Source organism: Spodoptera frugiperda, chromosome 28, assembly GCF_023101765.2.
Source record: "Spodoptera frugiperda isolate SF20-4 chromosome 28, AGI-APGP_CSIRO_Sfru_2.0, whole genome shotgun sequence".
NCBI classification, from domain to species: Eukaryota; Metazoa; Arthropoda; class Insecta; order Lepidoptera; family Noctuidae; genus Spodoptera; species Spodoptera frugiperda.
Window position 1 is genome coordinate 13,707,262 of NC_064239.1, and position 21,914 is coordinate 13,729,175.

At 37.9% G+C, this 21,914-nt stretch overlaps 2 protein-coding genes across 2 annotated transcripts in view; both read right to left on the minus strand.

Moving 5' to 3' along the window:
- LOC118265271 (3-oxoacyl-[acyl-carrier-protein] reductase FabG) overlaps positions 1–21,914 on the minus strand; it is a 247,171-nt gene that overhangs the window by 210,450 nt on the left and 14,807 nt on the right. The gene's annotated exons all lie outside the window — the stretch shown is intronic.
- On the minus strand, positions 3,800–5,196 carry LOC118265328 (uncharacterized). The gene has a single exon (XM_035578144.2). The coding sequence runs from the start codon at positions 5,115–5,117 to the stop codon at positions 3,888–3,890; it is 1,230 nt and encodes a 409-aa protein (XP_035434037.2). The 5' UTR covers positions 5,118–5,196; the 3' UTR covers positions 3,800–3,887.

The window sequence follows — 21,914 nt, forward strand, 5'->3', positions numbered from 1 at the left end:
TCCCAATGATACGTCTTAGATCTGGAAGTCATGAGGGGAGGCCCATGTTCAGTAGTAGATATTTTATGACTAATATGATAATTATGATTATGAGGTCTATCTCATGAAAATATAACTGTGCTCTTCAACCGTTGTGACCACATTTTTTTAATGGAGTAAAATCATCCAATGACCTTTTCGAGGCGGGCGAAGTGATAGGGAATGTCACTCTTACTAACTAAAACCCACCCCGTTCCTACTGCTTTTCGAGCCGGAGCCCCGGTAAACCCGCTAGATATTCCGGAGCTCCGAATACCGTTGTAGGAACTAGTTTATAAGTAAAGAAAGTCAAAAACGCGTGACAATCATGTCCGTGATCAATTAACGCAGTAGTTTATGAAAATAAGCAATTTATTCAAATCGTCACCGGCCGGCCTGCAGGGCGTGTCCCTACGCCATTATAGAAATAATTATATTTATGTGAATGCCCGCAGCCCGCCTGTGTGGAACCAGCCTAATGTATGCGGTTTATAGAAACGGTTAGTATTGATTGTGATTTGTTAATTATTGTATATTGTTGAAATATTCAAGTAATCAGTGACAACATGATCGTTTTTATGAGACTTATCTGTATATCCTGAACGATCACCTGAAACAAGCAATCGACGCCACCCGTGTTGCGGGGATACCCCCAACTCCCCAAGTTGCAAGTGCGTTGCTAACCTTGCTAACCTACAATAGTTTATCAGAGGATAAACTGGCAAATATTCACAACGTAAGTGTTTCACACTGGTTTCCTGTGAGGCTGTGGTAAACATAACTTAGAAAGAAGGTACATATAACTTGGAAAAAGTCACATTGGTACTTGTCGTAGGTTTCGAATCCGCACCCTCATATGTAAGAAGCGTGCGTCTTACACCTCCGCCACCACGACATGTCTACCAAAAACTTGATCATTAAGGCCATCCATTCATTCATTAACATACGCAATCATATCTCCCAAAATTAATATAATAATCACACAACTACCCAATTCCCGCATCCTCCACCCTCCTACTTCACAGAACAAAGCTCATCAGATAAGGACAATGTTCACGCCTTTGCGCATGCGCAGCAATGGGCAGCGCACTGGGCAAGTAATTGTCATGGGCACACTATAATTATAATTTGTATAATTGTGTTACATGATTAGTGACGAGCCACGTGTCAATTTATTTGAATTTAACACTTACTGCCGCACCGCACATTTAATAATTAACTAGCTTCTGCCCGCGACTTCGTCCGCGGAAAATTAAAAAAAATTGGGTTGTACTACCCCTAACATTTAGGGGGACCAAAAATTGATGTTGGCCGATTCTCACAGATACCGGATAAGCACAAAAAATTTCATCGAAATCGGTCAAGCCGTTTCGGAGGAGTATGGCAACGAAAACTGTGACACGAGAATTTTATATATTAGATTAAATTATTCCTCGGTATCGGTTTTTTATCGAAAACAATTGCAAAGGATAAGTAACCATTAAATGACTCTGAGTACCGCGATTAATCTGTTTCTTAGGATATTTTCATGTTCGCTCCGCTACTATTTCGTTTCAGGTTTTAATAGATTCTTAATTTACATCTCCATGCCGCGCCGTTTCTGTATTTATCTATTTATTTTCAACCAATTTTACAGAATCCTGCTTGCAAATTGAGTAGCAAACTAGCTGCCTTTTCTATTTTTACAAGATGCTCGCTAAGCTAAAGTCTACCTGATTAATCTAAACACTGGTAGATCTTAACCATATACTTCTTCTAGTACTTATCTAAACACACACACAATACTTTGCCAGACCCGGGAATCGAACTCGAGACCCCTTGTCCAGCAGTCACACTTGCGACCACTTGACCAACGAGGCAGTCCATTTCTTCTAGTATCTAAAAATATCCAAAATTACTGAATGGGAGTGTTCCTTTTGTATGATCTTCAAAATAACTTGTTGTTTCTCTTATACTCCTTAAATTGATACGCTATAACGCTATACACCGATGGGGTGAACAGATAAGGGTAGCTCCCCACATCGCCTGTAGTTCCAACACATCCACGTTTTATGACCATTCCACATAAACTGTTTAACTGACTTTTGATACTTTATGGCCCTTTAAAACGTTACAAACAAAACTTTTGCCTCGTAAAATATAAGCCGAGTGATTAAAATACATTCTCACTGATTAGGGAGTGGAAATATTAAAGGTTTTGATGCCATACTGAATGCAGTTTGGGTAGTATAGAAACGGATCTAAGGAGCGAGGAGCTACGGACTACCTAGCGGGTTTACCGGGGCTCCGGCTCGAAAAGCAGGATTAGGAACGGGGTGGTTTTTATTCAGCAAGAGTCTGACAATCCCTCTCGCCTTGCCCAAGGCGGGAAAAGTGATTGAATGATTATGTCCCCTTAAAAAAAATTAGAAGAGACGAGGAGGTGGTAATTCCTACCAAATAATAATACTATCTTATTCTAATTCTGCACTCGTTATCAACAACCACTCCTAAATTTTACGGAACCCGACTTAAGATTAAGGTTGGTGAATGTCAGGTGGCAAACCTATATGTGAGTACACCTAACAGAACAAGCGGTTGGTTTGCGTGTTACGTCACGCTTACTTACTTTTATAGTATGGTTTTGGGCGTAGGGTGAATATGGCCATAAGTCTTCTAACATCATTCATGATAAACACAGGATAAAGTGAGCAATGTCGCTTCTCATTCTGCACTGAATTATGTCATCTGCAGCAGTGTTTGAGTTAATCTTTTCAATTTGCTGTAATATGTTTCAATGAGTAAATAAGCCAACGAAATAAAAAGCAATGAAAACAGGCGTCGGCGCGAGGGACTCCGTCCAAACAAACTGGGTTTGTGGCTGTGTGCAGATTGCGATGCGCAGGCGACGCGTGCCGGGCCCCGCTCGACAGGAGTCTGCAACTTGCAGCTAAATCTAATGGTCCAGTTTTAGTAACTCAACAATAACCACATTTTGTTTACTGAGTCAAAACATTGGTGAGAGAGGATAAAATTTTTCAGAAAATATCTTACTTGTCTTGCTATTAATTTTGATCTACTTATTTGTAAAAACGTTTTAAAAGAAACAACTAGTAAACTGAAGAATGAATGGCAAATACATCCTAAAAAAACAAATCAAATAACCTTTATTACTTCAGTTTAGGAAATTATTAAATCTCCTTCTCATTTACCTGAAAACGAAACCTTATTTACTTAGAAACTTTCCATCGATACTACATATAAGTTTTTAAACTCATAGAAACCAATAAACATGGTAAATATCCCATTTCGACTTCTAATAACACTCTACATACCTAAACTGAAACTAAAATGTTGTGCACCTCGCAGCGGCACGAACGTCCACGCTCCAATTGCACCAGATTATTGAATCAAGTGCTTTCTCAGCTGGTGACCCCTGGCCCGGCTTAACTGACAGCTGTACTGGTGCATGTGCTGTGCAGTGTGCACTATACGACCGCCACTTTATAGCCCCTGCCTTCAATGTGGTCTGGATGATATGTCTGTTGAGTGTAATACTCATAATTACGAAAAATATACTTCTATAAATGTTATGTTGGTTGAATATTATAAAGCGTTGATAGAACTGTTTTGTATAGAAATTATTTTCTTTTTTACAATAGGTAATGCGCTAAGCTAACACTAGTGTAGTTTAGTGATAAATGTTTTATAACAAATAACTCACCTTCCACCAAAAAGCTATCACTGTCATAATATTATCACTATAAATTGTTGTTCTACAATAATAAAGAAAACACAACCATTTAATAAATTAACCATGATTTCCGATTTATTCCATTTGAACATGATCATTTGAACTTGATTACCAACGAGTCGAATCTAATCGTTGTTCATTTTCTCCGACACGGCATTTTATTGCAAGGGATCCTCTCCGTGCCGTGGTCCAGGACTCGCTCCGACATCAGCACCTTCTTCGGCATCTTGATGTTGTGCATCACCGGAGAGTGCCGCCTGCAGGGCTTGGCTCCACACGTCCTCCTGGCCACCAGCTTCGGGATCGCGAACGTGTAGGGCCCCCTCGTCGTCTCCGTGAAGTTGTCCTGAACATATACCCCGTCAGGCGGATCTACGCAATGCTTGTGATATCTGGATTCGTTCCTGTGCGAGTGAGGAATATTGCTGTTCCTGGAGGAGCTCGTTACTGAAGTCCTGCTGCTACATCGAGGGGAACAGGGCACAGTCCTGGGACACGGAGCTGAACGACCTGTGACCATGTCGCTGATACCCTCATTGTAAATATTCCTCCTCGAAATTATTTCTTCGCAATCAGAAGACTCGTCCCGTTCTTTTTTAAAAAAACATTTTACAGACTTGGTTTTGCACGGGTCGAAATCACAAAATGTTTTCTTCTTCGCGCAGTTCATGCAACCTCTCTTTAGGATTGGTGAGGGGCCACTCCGGCCGTGCGTGTTCTTACAGTGGTCATCTATGAGACCGAACATAGATGAACAACATGGCGCTACCGTATCGGAATATATCGGACTGGAGAGTAAAGGAGTCCGACCGCACGCCACATCGTGCACATTCGGCGTCATGGTGCACTGGTCGCAGAAGGTCGTGATGTTGCCCTTAAACTTCCGCGAGTTGGAGCCGTTGCCCTTCCTGCCGGGACAGTTCATTGATGTGCAGTTTGCACATTTGCATATGTACGGGGGAATTTCCATTCTTTCTGTATAAGAACCTTGAGGTGAGGTTTTCATTGATTGTGGGCACCACCGTGGCGGCTGGACGAGAGACTGGTAGGCAGGGATTACGTACGGTGCTTTCGGAATGGGCACTCTGTTGGCATGTGACGAGTGAGTGACCGAGCTGGATGGAACTTGATATTTGTTGGACCTGCGGCAGTAGGCCGCAGGCTCTCTATGAGAATGGTCTTCCGACTTGCTGACTAAGTGGTTGATCAGCCTCGCCCGCGAGCTCTCCACCGCCATTCGCTCGACATCGTCGCTGCTCAGCAGCAGCGCCCGCCTGCGAGTGCCGCGGCTCTCGTACTCATCTTCCACTTGTTTCACTTTCCGACATTTCTTGCTTTTACCGATTTTGACTTGCTTTTGGGTCATAACGGTTGAAAAGTTTTGACTTTTAAAATTTTAAGTGACCATCTTTGCGATGTCACCCGGTGACAGAGTCTCTGAAGAGGTTCCAACAAAAAGTTTGCTCACTTCACGAAAGTGTCCAAACAGAATGTTGTCTTAAAACACTTTATAAACAGCTGAGGCGGAAACACCTAGTTGATCGCGAACCACTTCAATTCATATCCTTGTGACAATAAAGGATTGAGTAACATATTTCCTTACAAACTTGCTGCCAGCGAGTTGTTCAATTCTCAACCTTATTGCATGTCATTGAGAACAATATGAGAACATGTGAGCTGCAAACATATGTTGGCCGGGAGTGATGAATCCAGGCCAAGATAAATTGGCCTCCCCCCCTCCCGGTGGTCTCGAGTACGTCGCCCGGCGAGGGGAGATATCGGACCAATTTAAAGATCTTATATCGTAGAGGGAGCGAAGGCAGATGCGTGCAATTGTCCGAGTCAAAGATCAGAGGAAGTGGCTGCGCACGCGCCGGCCAGCTGCGACACTCGCGTGATCTCGTCGCGGATTGGTTAATTATTCGATATTTGTCACGTTGGGCAGATGATATCATGATAATTAAGTAGGAGAATTAGCGAATACTGGATATCTTTTGGTCTTTAATCATAATTATTGTTTAAAAACATGAATTTGGGAGTAAATTAGAGGTTCCTGCGTACCATTGGTCACGTATCAGTTATTATCAGTTTGACTAAGTAACTTAATGAGGGAAGAACACGTAGTGTGTAATAAAACAGGGATCCAGTGACAAAGAGGCGAGCGAGCAATAAAGCACGTGATGTAAAGCACACGGTGGGCCACATTAAAATTACTCCGCGATAAACATATACGCCGTGTAGGGTTTTATTGGCCATAAAATAATGTTATGTGTCCATTCTAGATAGTTAGACAGTTTCTAAAACAATTAGTGGGTCTGTTATTGGGCTGTTATGAAATTGGTGTCATGATACCGGCTTAGAGGGCGCTTTGGGGTTGGTACTGACTCTGAACAAGAGCTATCAGGCAATCAAAATGAGACGGTCTCAAAATGTCTTTGAAACTCTGAAAGCACTCTATGAGAAGTAAGAGCAATATGAACACAGTTTAGATACTTGTGAAATCCATTTGTCACTTGATATATCATTTATTGTTGAAAAAGTTTTCCATGTTTTCATTAATTTATGAACTGATAAGTCTTCTCACAAGGATCACCTACTATATAATTAAACAAAAAAAACAAATGTTTCTATCTCCCTTCGAACGGAAGCCACGTAATGCCAACGACTACAATAAAACCCAAGATTTCTTCCAAACTCGTATAATATAATTAACTAATGCACTTTTGATTTACAGCCCGAACACCTCCGCCATAGGTAACTATCTAAAAACTAAAATAAACTTAAAATTGCAACGTAATTTATTACATGATAGTCACCTCTGATAAACGGCACTAAAATCTTTTATTACTATTAAAAATACAATAAAAACACATTGACCAAACAAAGCTTTCTCGTGTAAATAAACTTTTTGGAAACAGTGGGAACGTAACGTTTTCAAACTCGTGCTTTGCCATTAAAAATGTTATGGGAGCCATCAATTTTATACTGTCGCCGTAGTTTTAGTACACAGTTTTAATTTTTGACATTTATTAGTTGAAACTATGAGAGCCGTGTCTTGTGTGCGTGGTAGGAGAAGTCGGTAGTTTGCAGTCTAGTCTAGACGAGTCTTGCTCTCTGTACAACTACCTACTCCATATTAAAAATTGAGGAAACCATTTTGAGGGGGGGAAAATCATCCAATGTCTTCTCCCACCTCGGGTGAGGGAATGTCAGACTCTTACTGACTAAAAACCACCCCGTTCCTTCTCCTGCTTTGAGCCGGAGCCCCGGTAACCTGTTATGTTGTCCACAGCTTTGAATCGAGCATCAGCCCTATTAGACCCTATCAGTGGTGGTCTGTCTCTTTCAATACTTAAAGCTAGGATACAGTTTGGAGACCAAAACAAACTTGTAGCTACTTTAAATAAGTAATTATCAGTTACTTTCCTCTCCATCCATTAATCAAGCTGTTAAGTTAAACAAGCACAATTGTTTTCAAAACCGAAGACAAATGAACGAAAGCACATTGTACATGTAAAGGTAGTGTCGACCGAACTAACCCCCGCGCCGCGGCCGGGTACGAAAATGACCCCGATAACATCTCAACACTAACAAACGCGTTACAATTGTTAACGAATGTATATTTTCGTAATAAAGACTTCATACAAATTACATACGGTAACCATGCAGCTGTTTTAACCCTTATTCTGATAGATTTAAGGTTTATTTTGGGGGTTCGAAGGTGTTGTTGTTTGGTGGAACGATAACAGGCGCCCCGTGGCGACGCCCGCGAGTCTTTTGTACCGGTAATTTCACTGCCGACCCCTCTGTACAATGGTATTGTAAGTCATTAGACATTGTAGTCGTTAGTTCAGATGACGATAATTGGTTGTTTTTTTTTTTTGTTAGTATGTATTTTGTTGTACAATAGTAGACGGTTGTATGGAAATCGTGTGGAAGTTATGTAGAGCAAATAAAAAAAATAATACGTTTTGCATTCTTCTGTGATTTCTTCGAAAGCCAGTATTGACTGGTGAGTTGATGATGCTGCCTGGATTGCAGTAAAAATAAAATATTGGATTTTAGAACTATCTATAATTTTATCAGAAGACCTACCTAAAGCTAAGTCTTCAACTACGATACTATATTTGCACCTTTTGCTTACTAAGTTGCGCCTGACTTGCAATGAATATAGTCGCACATTTACTGCAGTTGGCTAAATTAGTCACATGGTAGAAGTCAAGTAGCCGAATGCAGTCAAGAGGATGTAGACATGGCAATGTAATTAGATGTCGTATTGTCACGGTTCGTGGTACCACGGCTGACTAAGACACAAGATATAATTACAAGCAGCTGATACCCCCCTCCCTCCCTGGAACAGCGTGACATCATCTACAATAACCTATAACCGCCGCGGTAAGGTCTATTCGACCATTAATACATGTTTCCATAAAATATTGGCAAAACGGGTTGATTAAGTAATAATCGTAAAGTATACATCCCGCCGCCCGCGGCTTCGGCCACTTGTTTACACCCATAACAATAAAACGTGGGGCTGTGGACTGTCATAACTCCTGGATCAGCTGACGTCAACTGTTAAAAGGTCGTTATGAAAATAAATACCAGATAAAATATAGCTAGGGACCTAAACGTCAAATGCTAATAAAGTTATTGAATTTTACTTAACTTAAGTATTTTGGTCCCTTTTTATTAAGGGTGAAAAATCATTCCATAATTTCTCCCGCCTTGGGTGAGGCGAGAGGGAGTGTCTCTCACTGACTTAAAACTACCCCGTTCCTACTCCAGCTTTGAACCCGGTAACCTGTTACGTTGTCCGTAGAGTCTGGAGAGAGGTTTCCTTTCAGGTCTTATGTAGAGACCAGAATTTTCCTTGTTCAGCATATAACCTGTGTTGATCAACAATATAGTTGATCGGTTAATCTAATCCAAGCAGCCCGCTTCAATCATCACGGTTATTACCGAAACCACATTTTCATAATAAAATAAAACTAGAGACAATAAAATACACGTAAAATTAACTAATATTATGCTAATGTAAATTCAGTTTGATAACGGCACGGGCACAACATAGTCCATCCTCCTTTTATTTTATAATTATAAATGTTTTTTGTTTACAAGGCAGGTGTGCATTGTATTAGAATGTTATAATATTAATGTTTTATTTTGGCAAGCGAAGACGCGCCCCGCGGTATGTTAGAAATTTTATGTGGTACAAGTGATGAGCGCACCCACCATTTTGTTTTATAGACATACACTAATCCAACAATACTTTTACACTGACCAACTAAATGTCCTACAGATGAGTTGTATTTCAAAGCTTTACAGTAGTAAAGAGTGTGTTTATAATAATTTCTTTAGTAATCCAGTATTAAAAGCTAAAAATCTCCAACTAAGTTCTATCGCAATCCGCTTATACTTTGTCCCGCGTAACAAACATGACCCTCCTTCGCCAGTGGGGGTCCTACAGGCCCATGCTCATCAATTATCGCGAGAAGCCCTCACGGTGCCGTAGGATACGTCAACAGGTGCCACCAGAGACATGGGTAACTTAATTTAGGAAATATTCACGGTAGCCGTACCTCCGGCTATGTACACTGTAGTCACATAAATATACGGTCGCGAGTCAAGCGATTTTATAACTTTGTAACATTTCATAAAGGATCCAATTAAATTGTTAGTCTTATTTATTTTTTGGTATAAAAACGCCATAAAAATATTCATCCGTGTCACTTTATTGTTGTGACAGTAAAGTTGAGGAAAATATAAAATTAAAAAGATTAACGTGTAACGAACGATCAATAAAAACGCCACCAGCCACATTTATTCACAAATCCTACACAAGAATACCTACGTAGGTAAGCAATTATCGAAAAATAATACCATAAACATGACAGAGAATATAAATGATAATTGTGTCCCTAATTCTATCTGTACCCATAAATATTATGTTACCATTTTTTTCTTTGAGCTGATCATTACATTCGCGTATAGCCGTGATTTATGTTGCCGAAGCGAAGCCGAAAAGTTCCGATCCGTCTCGGCAATAGATCGTGATTAGGCGCGCGCGCAGCATGATCACATACTTACATCTCAGGGCTGCGAGAAGAAAACTCTAGTTTCATAATTTTTAAATCAACAGATATACTAGAATTATTCTCATGAGGACATTTATAATTATCACAATATTATAAACAAACAAGTTATAATCGTAGATAAACGAGTAATTTAGATAAATTTAATCGTTAATTTAAAACCCGCGGTAAACAAATATAAATTAGAATAATTATACTAAATAAGTTATACACTAGTAGATGTTTGTTTAATTTACTAACCTCTCATGGTTTTATGACATTAACCTTGGAATTAAAAGCCAATCTTTATGATTCCATTCATATTATTGAGGCCATCTTGGTTCCTATTTTACATTTGCATTAGATACATAAAGCAGCCGTAAAGAATTTTTATATATGTATGTGATAGCCATGCTTCGTCACGAAATGGGCCGGCTCGACTGGAGTGATACTACGGCCTCACAGAAAACCGACGTAAGTGAGGTTACCGGAGGCCCAATTACCCTCCTACCCAATCTTCCCAATTCCCGACTCCCCAACAACCCTTAAATTCCTAACTCTCAAAACGGCCAGCAACACACTTATAACGCCTCTGGTGTTTCGGGTGTCCATGGGCGGTGATGATTGCTTAACATTAGGTTATCCGTCTACTGGTTTACCAGCTTAAACCAGGTTAATTTTTCTGAAGACTGACTCAACAAGCAAACTCTGTGTAAAAATGTAAAAGTGATCCTTGTACCATCACATCAAGGTCAAGTATTGATAATCATTGATGTCTGTTAACACAATAGCAATATATTTTAAAAAAAATCTTAAATAACCACTTACAAAAACTTATTACATCTTAATTCACTTTTCTAAAAGCCTGGATTAAATAAAATATGTATCTGTGGCCTGTGGACAGCCCTGGGGCACAAATTGAGATGTCGGTAATTATTTACCTGGACATCATTAGCGGGTTAACGGATATAACTCTTGCATCGGTTATTGATTTATAAGCACCGCTCTGTTAAGTGTACCGCTGTCTCTGCTTACTACCTCGGTATTATGGAGCGTGTTATTATATTATAATCCCATAGAACCTACTACTTTATCAAACAAGATTTTGTAAGGGAAAGCTTAATGAAATGATGATCTTTGTGAAATTATTCGAAGAATATAAACTGATGTAAGTTTCTCATCGATTTATTCTGATCAACTTTCTGTTTTTGATCAATTTTTAGTCAATTAATTCAAGATTTTAAGAGTTACAAACTCGAATTTGTTTCACCTAAAACCTACATAGTCCTTATATCTAGTTTTATCAATATGATTAAGGCGCTGAAGTGCTCACGTAGATTTTAGTAATTGCAATCCTCTCGAAGTTTAGTATTCAAAACGTATATAATTAAAGGAACAAAGCTTCTCCTAGAAAGTAACTGCATGTTCCACGTCTAGCGTTACAAGTAACAGTTATGAAATACCCCAACAGCACGTACACACGAACACTTTAATTTCTAAATATTTACTTACAAACAACTAAATTCATTCAACTCTTTAAAACTTTTAGTGCGCCATAAATATCTTGTGACGAACACAAATAAATTATATTTTACAATTGTTTATATGAACATTTGTGACAAACATTGAAGCCATTGTTTCGGCCAGGCCCCGTACAATGGAGGGCTGTATAAGTTTATTGCAGTTCTGGGCCCAAACTAGACCACTCAGTGCCACTATTTGCTAGAAAAAATTGTCAAATCTTATTTTGTTTTTATACGAGGCTTCATTGTTATGGAACTGAGAATCTACTGAAGATTTACGATCAGAATTAATTTTTTTTTTTTTTTTTTTTTTTTTTTTTTTTTTTTTAAAAAACGTTGCCCCACATTAGGATTTTCTCCAGTGTCGCGGGTGCGTTTACAAACATACAAGTTCACATGCACATGACACCCAGACCCGAAACAACAATTTGTGGATCACACAAAGAGTTGCTCCGTGCGGGAATCGAACCCGCTACCCGTTGCGCGGCAGCCAGTTGCCCAGCCACCGCACCAACCGTAAAATTATAGTTTTTAGTTTGGCTTTTTTTCTTTTTTTATGTTTTTGTTTTAATGAATCACTGCGATAAGGACTTTCAATATATGTACTGTTATAATTGGACGATTAAACTTATTCTAACTATTTTTAAGTTTTTAACAACATGATCTGTTTAAGCTAACGGTAGGGTGCAGATGGCACATCCGATCTAAACATAGGATGAGACTTAGCCAATCTACTGTTATTTAGGAATTTCAGGGGAAGGGGACTTTCAGTGCTAAACAAATAAATATATTATCTATCTATCATTATTTTATCGACACTGATGACATTGTAATATTCCACCTTTCAACATTTCTCCTCTCAACAGATATTAGTTTCTCTCTTGTCACAAACGATCTTCGTTCCACCAAAAGCAGAATATTTATTCGAATTTAAAAACATGTAAACAATGAGTAAGTATTGTGTACAAGTGTTGTATATCAGCGGAGCCCTGTGCCCTGAGCCCCGAGACCCCCATGGCTTTATGGAGCCCCTGAATGGTCACAATCGTACAATACTTACTCCTGACAATGTCCGTCTAATTTGTTTTGGTTGTGAAGTAAATTCTCATTGTTTCAATGATTTGTTGCCATTGATTCCCAATTTTTTGTATCTGTAAGAAATCTACGGGAGATTTGTTGGTGAAATTGTTTTGAATTTTGTTTAAGAAGTAGAAGTTGTTACTTGGAAACGAATGTGGGGCTTGTTCACTTAATATGGGAAGTGGTAGCTTTCAAGTTATGTGCAAAGACTTAGGAACAAATATCTTCACTTGGGTACTTCTTATAAAACATAATACAACATAAGATTTTAGAATGTTAGTATAGGTACGGAAATGTATCTTTAAGAATATTGAAATAGTATATATCTCGCAGCAAGAAGTCTGTAAAGATCTAGAAATGAATAACAGGCGAGTTAAGTTTAGTAATCGACCAACAACACAAACATTCCAAAGGTTTAAAAATCAATATTTTTTTCGAAATCTTCTCACGTCGACACTATTCAAGTTTACGTTCACAAAACCGTAAAATTGTGAATAAAATCATAAAAGGTAACCGTAAATATAGACATTTACGGTAAACATAAATCAGGGATGGGACCAAACTTTGTTTTACGTGTAAATAAAGTTCTGCTTGAGATTTATTTTATTGTTTAACATTTGGTCTTAAGGTAACTTACCAACATTGTTAGGAACTTGTAATTATAACGCATATTAATGTAAAGTAGTTATCTATCATGCTCCATGCACCCGCTTGTTATGTTATCTGCACCACCCAAGAATCAGACAGGCACAAAATGTCAACGGCATTATGTCCACCAATGTACTTGTGCATAAAGCATTTTAAATAAATAAATAATTTGATTAAGTTAGCATGGTGTTATCAATTTATTAAAAAAAAATAACCTAATTTCCTACGACATCGAAATTATTCTTTGTTAAAAAATTAAATAGGTTTACTAGCTTATGATCTACCGTCCATTTTGACCTAATTCAGAAATCAAAATCTTATTATAACACGTGGAAATATTGCCAACAATACGACTAGTACTATACGGATTATAACTTATTACCAAGTTTGGTAGTATCTGAAGAAGTTTCACTTGTCACCTAATTCTATAACTTCTGTTATCTCATAGATAAGGTCTTTCACTGTCCTGTTACTGTTAACACTGACATAACTGTAAATATTATTACTAAACGCTGCAATTATTATTAATCTGTTTAGTTTCTAATGATGGATCAACTTTTACCATCTCTTTCTTATCACTGCGAGACAATTCTTCAAAACTTTCATTCGTGGAACAAAGTGTCACCCATAGAATGTGTCCTTACTGGCAGTGGTGCATTGTTCTAGTGCTAAACAATGTAAACAAGCATTAGGAGTGCATTGAGGGCCACTGTGCGGACAATGCGACCGCGGCGCACAATGCTGGGCATATCATGACGTCACGTGGCACTTGCTATACAGGGTGTGGAGCTGCAGTTTAAACTAGATGTTTTTAACAGGAACGTAATTTAAAAATGTCACCTTTAGTTAATCTTCATACCTTCTTAAACATGATGTATTACTATTTAGATTTAAGTGTAGTCTAACTATAGGACTAAAATGGTGAAAAAGTGATACGTAGATTGTAGCCCAGGTATAGCTGCGTATTTGTTAATATACGAAATTAAACGAACTTCAATTTTCAGCTAATATCTAAGTACCTTAAGATTAATTACTTAAGATAACATTTTGTCAAGAAAACCCATTTATTTGTTTTCCTTAAAACAGATAAGGTTGTCCTTAGAAATTGAAACAACCCCTATACAGAAGAAGGAATAACGGCACAGCGCGAGCAGCCCTGTAACCGCGCAGTAGCACCCACGAGGAGTGATGGATGGGCACGGGCACCCAGTCACACAGCACTACTTAAACAAATACTCGGCCACAATGGCCGTACCAGCGGGCGACTAAAAACAATGCGACAGGCGACAAAACGCACGACAATGCGACAAATTCAAGGAAGAACCCCGGACATAAAGCTGGCTGTAATTTATGTCACTGCGCAACAACCGTTGCTGTTTTGGAAATGGAATATCATTGGTTTTTGATGGTATTATATTTTACTTAGTGTATTTTTTCACACCCATCAAGGTACCTAAGGTATCATTTCATCTCAGTGAAAAGTAATCAATGATGGTTTATGACACATTTAAATTCTTAAAGCTCTAGTTTAGACCAAATCTTAGTAAGGTACCATAGGTACCATACCATAGGTACCATTTGATAGTTCCAATGTCACCAATGATAATATGTGACACAATATCAACTGACTTCCTAATTATCTACTTAGATCTAGACTAGATCGAAGGTTACATTAGTCGGCTACATTTAGACCTTATATAGGTGACATTTTCGTTAGTTATTGCTTATCGATTGAAATTCTGAACATAATTAATTTGTTACGAACCAGTGATCAATGAACTTTAGATCCGATCCAATTCGCAGTGTCACTCGTAGCCCACGGCTGATATAGTCCGATGTTGGACACTCAATTGATAAGTATTGAAATAATATTACGAATTACGGATCTATGGCCGAAGCAATTTGTCACTCCCACGCACATAAAAACTTGTTAATATTTTGAAAACGGAACCCATTACATTAATTATATTTAGGCCATATGTCATCTATAACGTCTCAATCAGACACAAAAAACTGTTGATTATCTATTAAAAGTATTTAATAGCCAAAACTTGAATTAAAACCAATGTGATTTATCGCGCCATACATATTGAGTGGCCGCATTTACATAATCCGTTCATTATTATGAATTTGTATAGTTTTTTAATTTGCAACATTTCTTAATTACGAGGGGAACTACGTAGATATAAATATTACTTAGTTAATGAACGATAGAGGAAATATTATAAATAATTTCAATAGAAGTGATACACGATATCGGAATGTTATTTATAAATTGACGATAGTATCACGCTCTGATTAGATTATTGTTTTTCATAATAGTTATCCTCGTAGGTGGGTGCAAGTGAACTTAAACCTTAGTTCAGGAAATGAAGGTTAACAATTCCATAATTGCTTTCATGGTCATAATGAAATTGTCTCCGAGAGCGTCCCGAATGAATCTCAAACAAGCGAGTATTTACCCGTGTATCGTTTCTTTTGAGCATGTTAAGCAGACAGACAATGGTTTATTAGTGATATGGCAATCACGTGTGCAACAAACAAAGACACACAAATATGTGACAGGAAGAAAGATTACGGCACTCTATCAAGCGATCTGACAACAGAGTTGAATTCCTACGATTTGTCCCGTCATTGTCCCTTGTAAAACTCGGGACAAAGCGGGAAGAAGCGTGTAATGCTGCTCGTAAAACAATAAACCACCCAGTGCAGGCAGCGCGCCGGGCCGCGGACCACGCAGCGTGAACCGAACGCGCCCATTGTCCGCCTAAACTGAACGCATCTCAACATGGCGCTCAACAAAAGCGCGCCAATTCTGACGTTTCGACGTAATCAGTGAGTTGAAAAACATGTTTTTTATACCAAAATGGGAGCCAAATAAATACAAATGTGTTTTTTGTTGGATGGCGAAATGATATGACAAGAGGATGTAACAATTAAATAAATTAACTAAAGAATACTGACCTCTTTTTGTCGACCAGATTGTTTTGCAAACTTTAACTAATAACAAGCTTTTAATTATAAATGTTGTATTTTTCTGTTTACACAATTTAGAGAATCTAATGTTGAATTCCACTTACCAGGAGCGCACTCTAACAATACATCAGGTCGTAAACAGATAGTTTACCTAGCAAATAACCAAAAGGCTACTCCATAGCAGCATCAATAATAACAATTTGCAACATAGCTAGCTATATAACATTGATCGATTACATTAACTAATAGTTAATCAAGATGTAGTTCACTAATAGAAATCGGTCCCGAGCCGCGATCTACTTTCAATAACAGAATCTAAACAACAAGATAAGCGACTATTTGTCAAACGATAGTATCTAAACAAACTTAATGAACCGATCGTTATCTCAGTTCAACTCTTTCATAACTTTAACACGTAGAAAGTCCATTAGAACTTTAGTAAAAAGTTTTCATGTACCATACTGATTGTGTAATTGTAATTGATTAATTATATTGAGATAATTCGTTATCATTATCTTTTCAGTAATTATGAGTGAGTATCTAAAATATTTTTTTCCATTCCCAACACTTAATAACAGAAAAGCTGACATAATTTCCTTTTATCGTGACTGTTTTATAGAGGTAACACATCTTTACGCATTTCCATAGGTTACTGAAAAATATTTTCTATCAAGTGTATTTAAAATAATATCCGAACATTGAAGAGTAATTTAGCCTATCTAGAAGTCATCAGGGAAGGCCTTTTTTAAGCAGTGGACGCTGATATGATGATGATGAAAAGCAATTTATAAAAGGATACAACTAATTTATAATGAATGATGTTTAGAGAAAATGATTATTCGGAACCATGTTCTGCTATCAACGAATACTAAATCAATGCTTTATTATCGTCTATTCTATAAAACGCCATTCTCAGCAATGACCAAGTTATCAGTGCAGAATCTGTTGTCACAATACTGACTATGAAGCCATCCAAAGCCCACGGGGTTAGCAGTGACCTCACCAGGAGTGATGTCACCACACGGCGTGATGTACGGGCTCCAAGCTGATAAATCTATTACGGTTCCGCCGCGACGGTCGCCGATATTATTTTAATGTTATAATACAAATTATAATAATCTCCGCCGCCATATTTATAGGCCGAGTAATCTCTTTTGATTCGCCGCTTATGAGCTAAGGAGGGCCGTATACGGAGGTGAGGAAGTTCAGGTGACTGGGTTGTTGCATTTTATGTTTTTTAAAGTTGAGTAGGTATACTAGGTATCGGTAATTTTTTTGTTTTTGGAATAGTCTCCTGCAGTTTTTCAACCGACCATTTTCACTATTAAGTACCCACAAACTCAAACTTTTTCCCACCTCATAAAGTGTTAACCCTTGTTATGCGTGAGGAAACCGTAAAGGTAAACATGTCCTCCATCCCTCCCCCGCAGTAATATCGGAATCAAATATCAAATCAAAGTAATTCGAGCGTCGAGTGTGCGCTCTCCCTCGCGAGGTGTAAATGCGGCGTGATATACGCGCCGGGATATATCGGGGACAATTTATTCGGAGGACAACCGCTTCGCACCCTTGCTTCCTCACCACAACCCTTCCACACAAAAACCAACCCATTACCCACGACAATAAAGCATAAAATCCACCAACACAAACCATAAGGTTGGCATTAACACCTCACAGATAGGATTCCCAATCTTGAGCATGAAGGAATAGGGTTTATTTAAAATAAATGTTCGCAAAAAGGCTTTGCGACCGTTCCAGGCACCGTGCTGAGCCGAGATGATTGCAAAACGAATAAATAATGCGCACATGTAGCTGCGCGCGCGCATATTACATGTCACCCGTGTAAATGTGTTTATTTTTAACTGGCAACGACTTTTTAAATTATTAAAATTGTTATGTTGTTGAGAAAAAATTAAAAACTCTCCATGTCATTAGTTTTGTCATATTTCAGTGAGGTGTCAGCGAGGTTGCACTCTTGCAAGTGGGTGAGTGTCAAGTAGGTATGTGGTTTATAACCAGATATCATGTTTCAGAAAATGGAAACCCAGTTGTAGATATTAGCAGACTGATATTCTAACATTAAGTTTGGTAAACTTTTTAATAACAAGTGGATGGAGTTGACCCTGACACAAAATTATGTGAAATGTGAAGTTCAACCTTTGAATTTTCTATTCACTCTTTTGACTAGCGCTTGAATGCTATATGTCGTGAGGGGGACAGGTATGATAAAAATATTTCAAGTGCTGTCACAGCATTGACTGTAACTCCCGAACCAAATTGTAGATTCCAATAATAAGCATGTTTACTCGAACATCCTCCGCGCAGTAAAACAGACGCCATTTGATTCACCCTTTATTTGGGCACAATAAAGGCATTCCTTGAGTCCTTATATAATTACGTCTGACGTCTACATTCAGCTCCACATTCAATGCCAATACCGAGGACTTGCTGAGGAAGTTGTAACCTGATGCGTTTCCGACGCAGCTTCGTAGGCGGGGGGTTAAGTCTCTCGATCAAAGGCGCCGCTGCGAGACCACGCCCACACCGCCTCGCACACAAACACACACACACATACACAACCCTTTCACCGCCGCCGCTATGTTCACACTAAACACTGTGTTCCTTTTGTTTACTTTACGACTCAGGTTGCGTATATACCGTGTTGTGAAACTACACTATAATATTGTTTCTCAGTTTTGTATAACACCTAAAATGAGCAACCCATTGTTCGGCGGCGCATGTCTTCCGGATGATTACGAAGATAGATACGCAGTGCAGATGTTAATAAGACGATAATGGCTGAGATAAAAAAGATCATAATTGTGAATAAAGTTTCAAAATCATCAATAAAGAGAAGCTACTGAGTACTAGACAATGATACAATCCGAAATATCATCCACACATTATAGAAGTTCACAGGTACCTGCAATAATCAAAACATTCACGATTAATTCATGAATAGCTGCACAAACAAAGGTCTCCACACATGAAGTAAGCCAACACCACGCGCCGGCGGACCTCAAAGACCTCGGGTTTTTATACGAACCTCGAAAGTTTTTACAAAAGTAAGATACCGGGACCTTAATGACGTCTCAATCATTTACCCATCAAGCCAAGTTGTGACAACTTGCATCTCCGATCCACTGATTAATCATCTTTTAATTACTTGTTTTGGCTTTTTATAATAAGTAATATTATTTCATTAGGAAATCTTCACTTTATCCTCTTTATTAGATTCTCTCTTCATATTAAAGATTTTTTATGGTGTAAGTCGGTAAATGAACACACAGATTACTTGATGGTAAGCAATTGCCGCCGCCCGATACACCAGTGACGTTACAAGTGCGTTACTGGCCTTTTGGGGGTTAGGAATTTAATGGTTGTTGGGGAATCGAGTATAGATAGGGAATTAATGTGGGAAGATTGACACAAGACGGAGGTCTCCGGTACTAAAATTAATAATTATCTTAACATAAGTTTTAGTTAGTAGCTAGTATAGCACAGAATATACAAAAGTAGTGTAACACAACTACAGATATCCTAAATGTTTGGTCTTTAGTATCGAATGAGTGTGGTATAAGAAGCCATTCAATTTGTTTAAAAATAGTTTTCTTCCTTTACACGCAGAAAAAAGTCGTAAAACAGATGTAACACCAGTTAGCTGGTATCAATAGTAAGCGATACATTCGTTGTTTGAACGTGTTTGTGCAGTAACACGAGTCAACTTAAAATAACAAGACAAAACACAGTATTGAAAACACCAGCCAATTCCACACGTAGCGATATTGGGTTGCAGAACTGTCAGTAACTGCCACTGACTGTTCTGATGGCTTGCAAGCCATCGGATCACAGTGATATGTTATTTTAGTTGTTAAAAAATACCCAAGAACCAGTTGCTCCTTTTTTAAGAGTTGAATTAAAAATAGTTGTTGGATTTTATGATAATGTTACTGTTGAGATTACTAGCGCCATCTAGTATCGAGTAGCAAAACTATTCATTTGCAATTTAGTTATAATCTACACAGGTACTAGTCCAGTCATTTGGTAGTTTTACCTGGAAAGTTTTCCGAGAGTTTTGAAAATTGGTGAATTTATAGATTTGGGTATGCTCTTCACACATTGTTTGTACACGTGGTGGTGCAGATGAATAATGACTTTGACCTACTCATCTAAGTATCAATTAAATATCTATAGTAGGTATCTACCAGGTATAATAAGGTAATTAAAGATCTTGTTTTCGTGTAAAGCCAATAAAAACTAGTACTAAAATCAAAATAAATTATTTCTTAATATTTCTACTAGGAATACTAAAAATTCAAATATTTTTATTACTCACGTAAATTGAATTAAAACTCGATTAGTTGAAATTGAGACTTGGCTGTGCGATGTCATTCGCGGCACACTGTGCATGATTACCTACCTATCTACCATTTGTTCCTGTATGGTCTTGAACTAATCAACCATTCTCGAAACATTTTACTAGAAAGTAACCATTAGAAAATTTTTAATATAGCATGTCTCACAACAATCATACACAAAAAATACGCACAAACATACATACCTAATATCAGTCCTATCTCCCATGGGAGTAGGCATTAGACAATTTGAATGCCAATTGCTATACGTACATACTTAACCTCAAGCCTGTCTCCAATTGGGGGTAATCAGAGACAATGAAACGGTAATTGCTACGAATCTCGCATACTTTTTTCACTTCATCAATTTGACCATTGTTTATTATATCGACAATCTGGTCGCTATAAATAAAAAAAAAAATACTTTTCTGCAATAGTTTATTCTGACAATATGTGAAACTCTCTCATTCTTCCATTCAGGTCGTTTCCTAATATTACACATTACTTCTTGTTAAAACTGTTGAAGCGAGCATCGAATACACCTTTCCACAAGAACACTTGACACTTTCATTATTAGTTTACAAGTAAAATCCTATTCCCACGCCGTAAAGTGAGTTTTTATTCACAAATCCACTGATGCGGAATAATCTGAGTGACTTGTTGACATTTCGCTTTGTGCTCTTTGTTATAATATTCGAGTTTGCACACTTATTTCTTCATCTATTATGCAGCTACTAAGTATTCTTTGTGACGTTAAATGCAAGGTGTTCAAGAATATTGAATTTTTACTTCATACAAAACATAGTAGGTAAAAATTATTAATAAGATCTTAATAAAAATATGTAATTATGTAAATTTATTTCGGGAAACTCCATATGCTATACAAAATATTTTATTAAATATGTACTTCTGTTATCCATATTTTTCACAAAAGTATTGAAATAAATAGTAATTTTGTTATATTACAATTACATTGCCATCTATCGTTGAATAGCAAAACTAACTTTAAAGGTAATTGAAGAAATACGTTGGTTTCGTTGTAGATGGCGCTGAATGCCATAAAATTTAAGAAACAATATTTTTGATAAAATTCGAAAATAAGATGATTAAGAAACAGTAATACGAATACAATTTATAAATAAAAATAATCTGTATGTTTGTTTGTTTGCACCGGCTAATCTTTGGAACTAACGATACCTTGCTTTATGCTTAACCTACCTACCTATATAAATATTGACTGCTCGATTAGCGCAGTGGTTGGTTGACCGGCTACTGTGCCATGGGTTGCGGTTTCGATTCCCGCACCGGACAAAAAGTGATAATGGCATTCTAAGTAAAATTACCATTATTAGTCAGAACTGTTGTGGGTCACAAAGCACGTAAAGCTGTTGGTCCTGCTGAGATCAGGCGTATAATATCAGGAGTATAATATCTTCTGCGTATTGGGCTAGTTTAGCTAGACAGACTGGTCACCGTGATCGGAATCAATCGGGAGATTTATTTATATCCA

Bases quoted from the DNA above. Each gene is read 5' to 3' on its own strand.
- LOC118265328 (XM_035578144.2), bottom strand. From the start codon at position 5,117: ATGACCCAAAAGCAAGTCAAAATCGGTAAAAGCAAGAAATGTCGGAAA.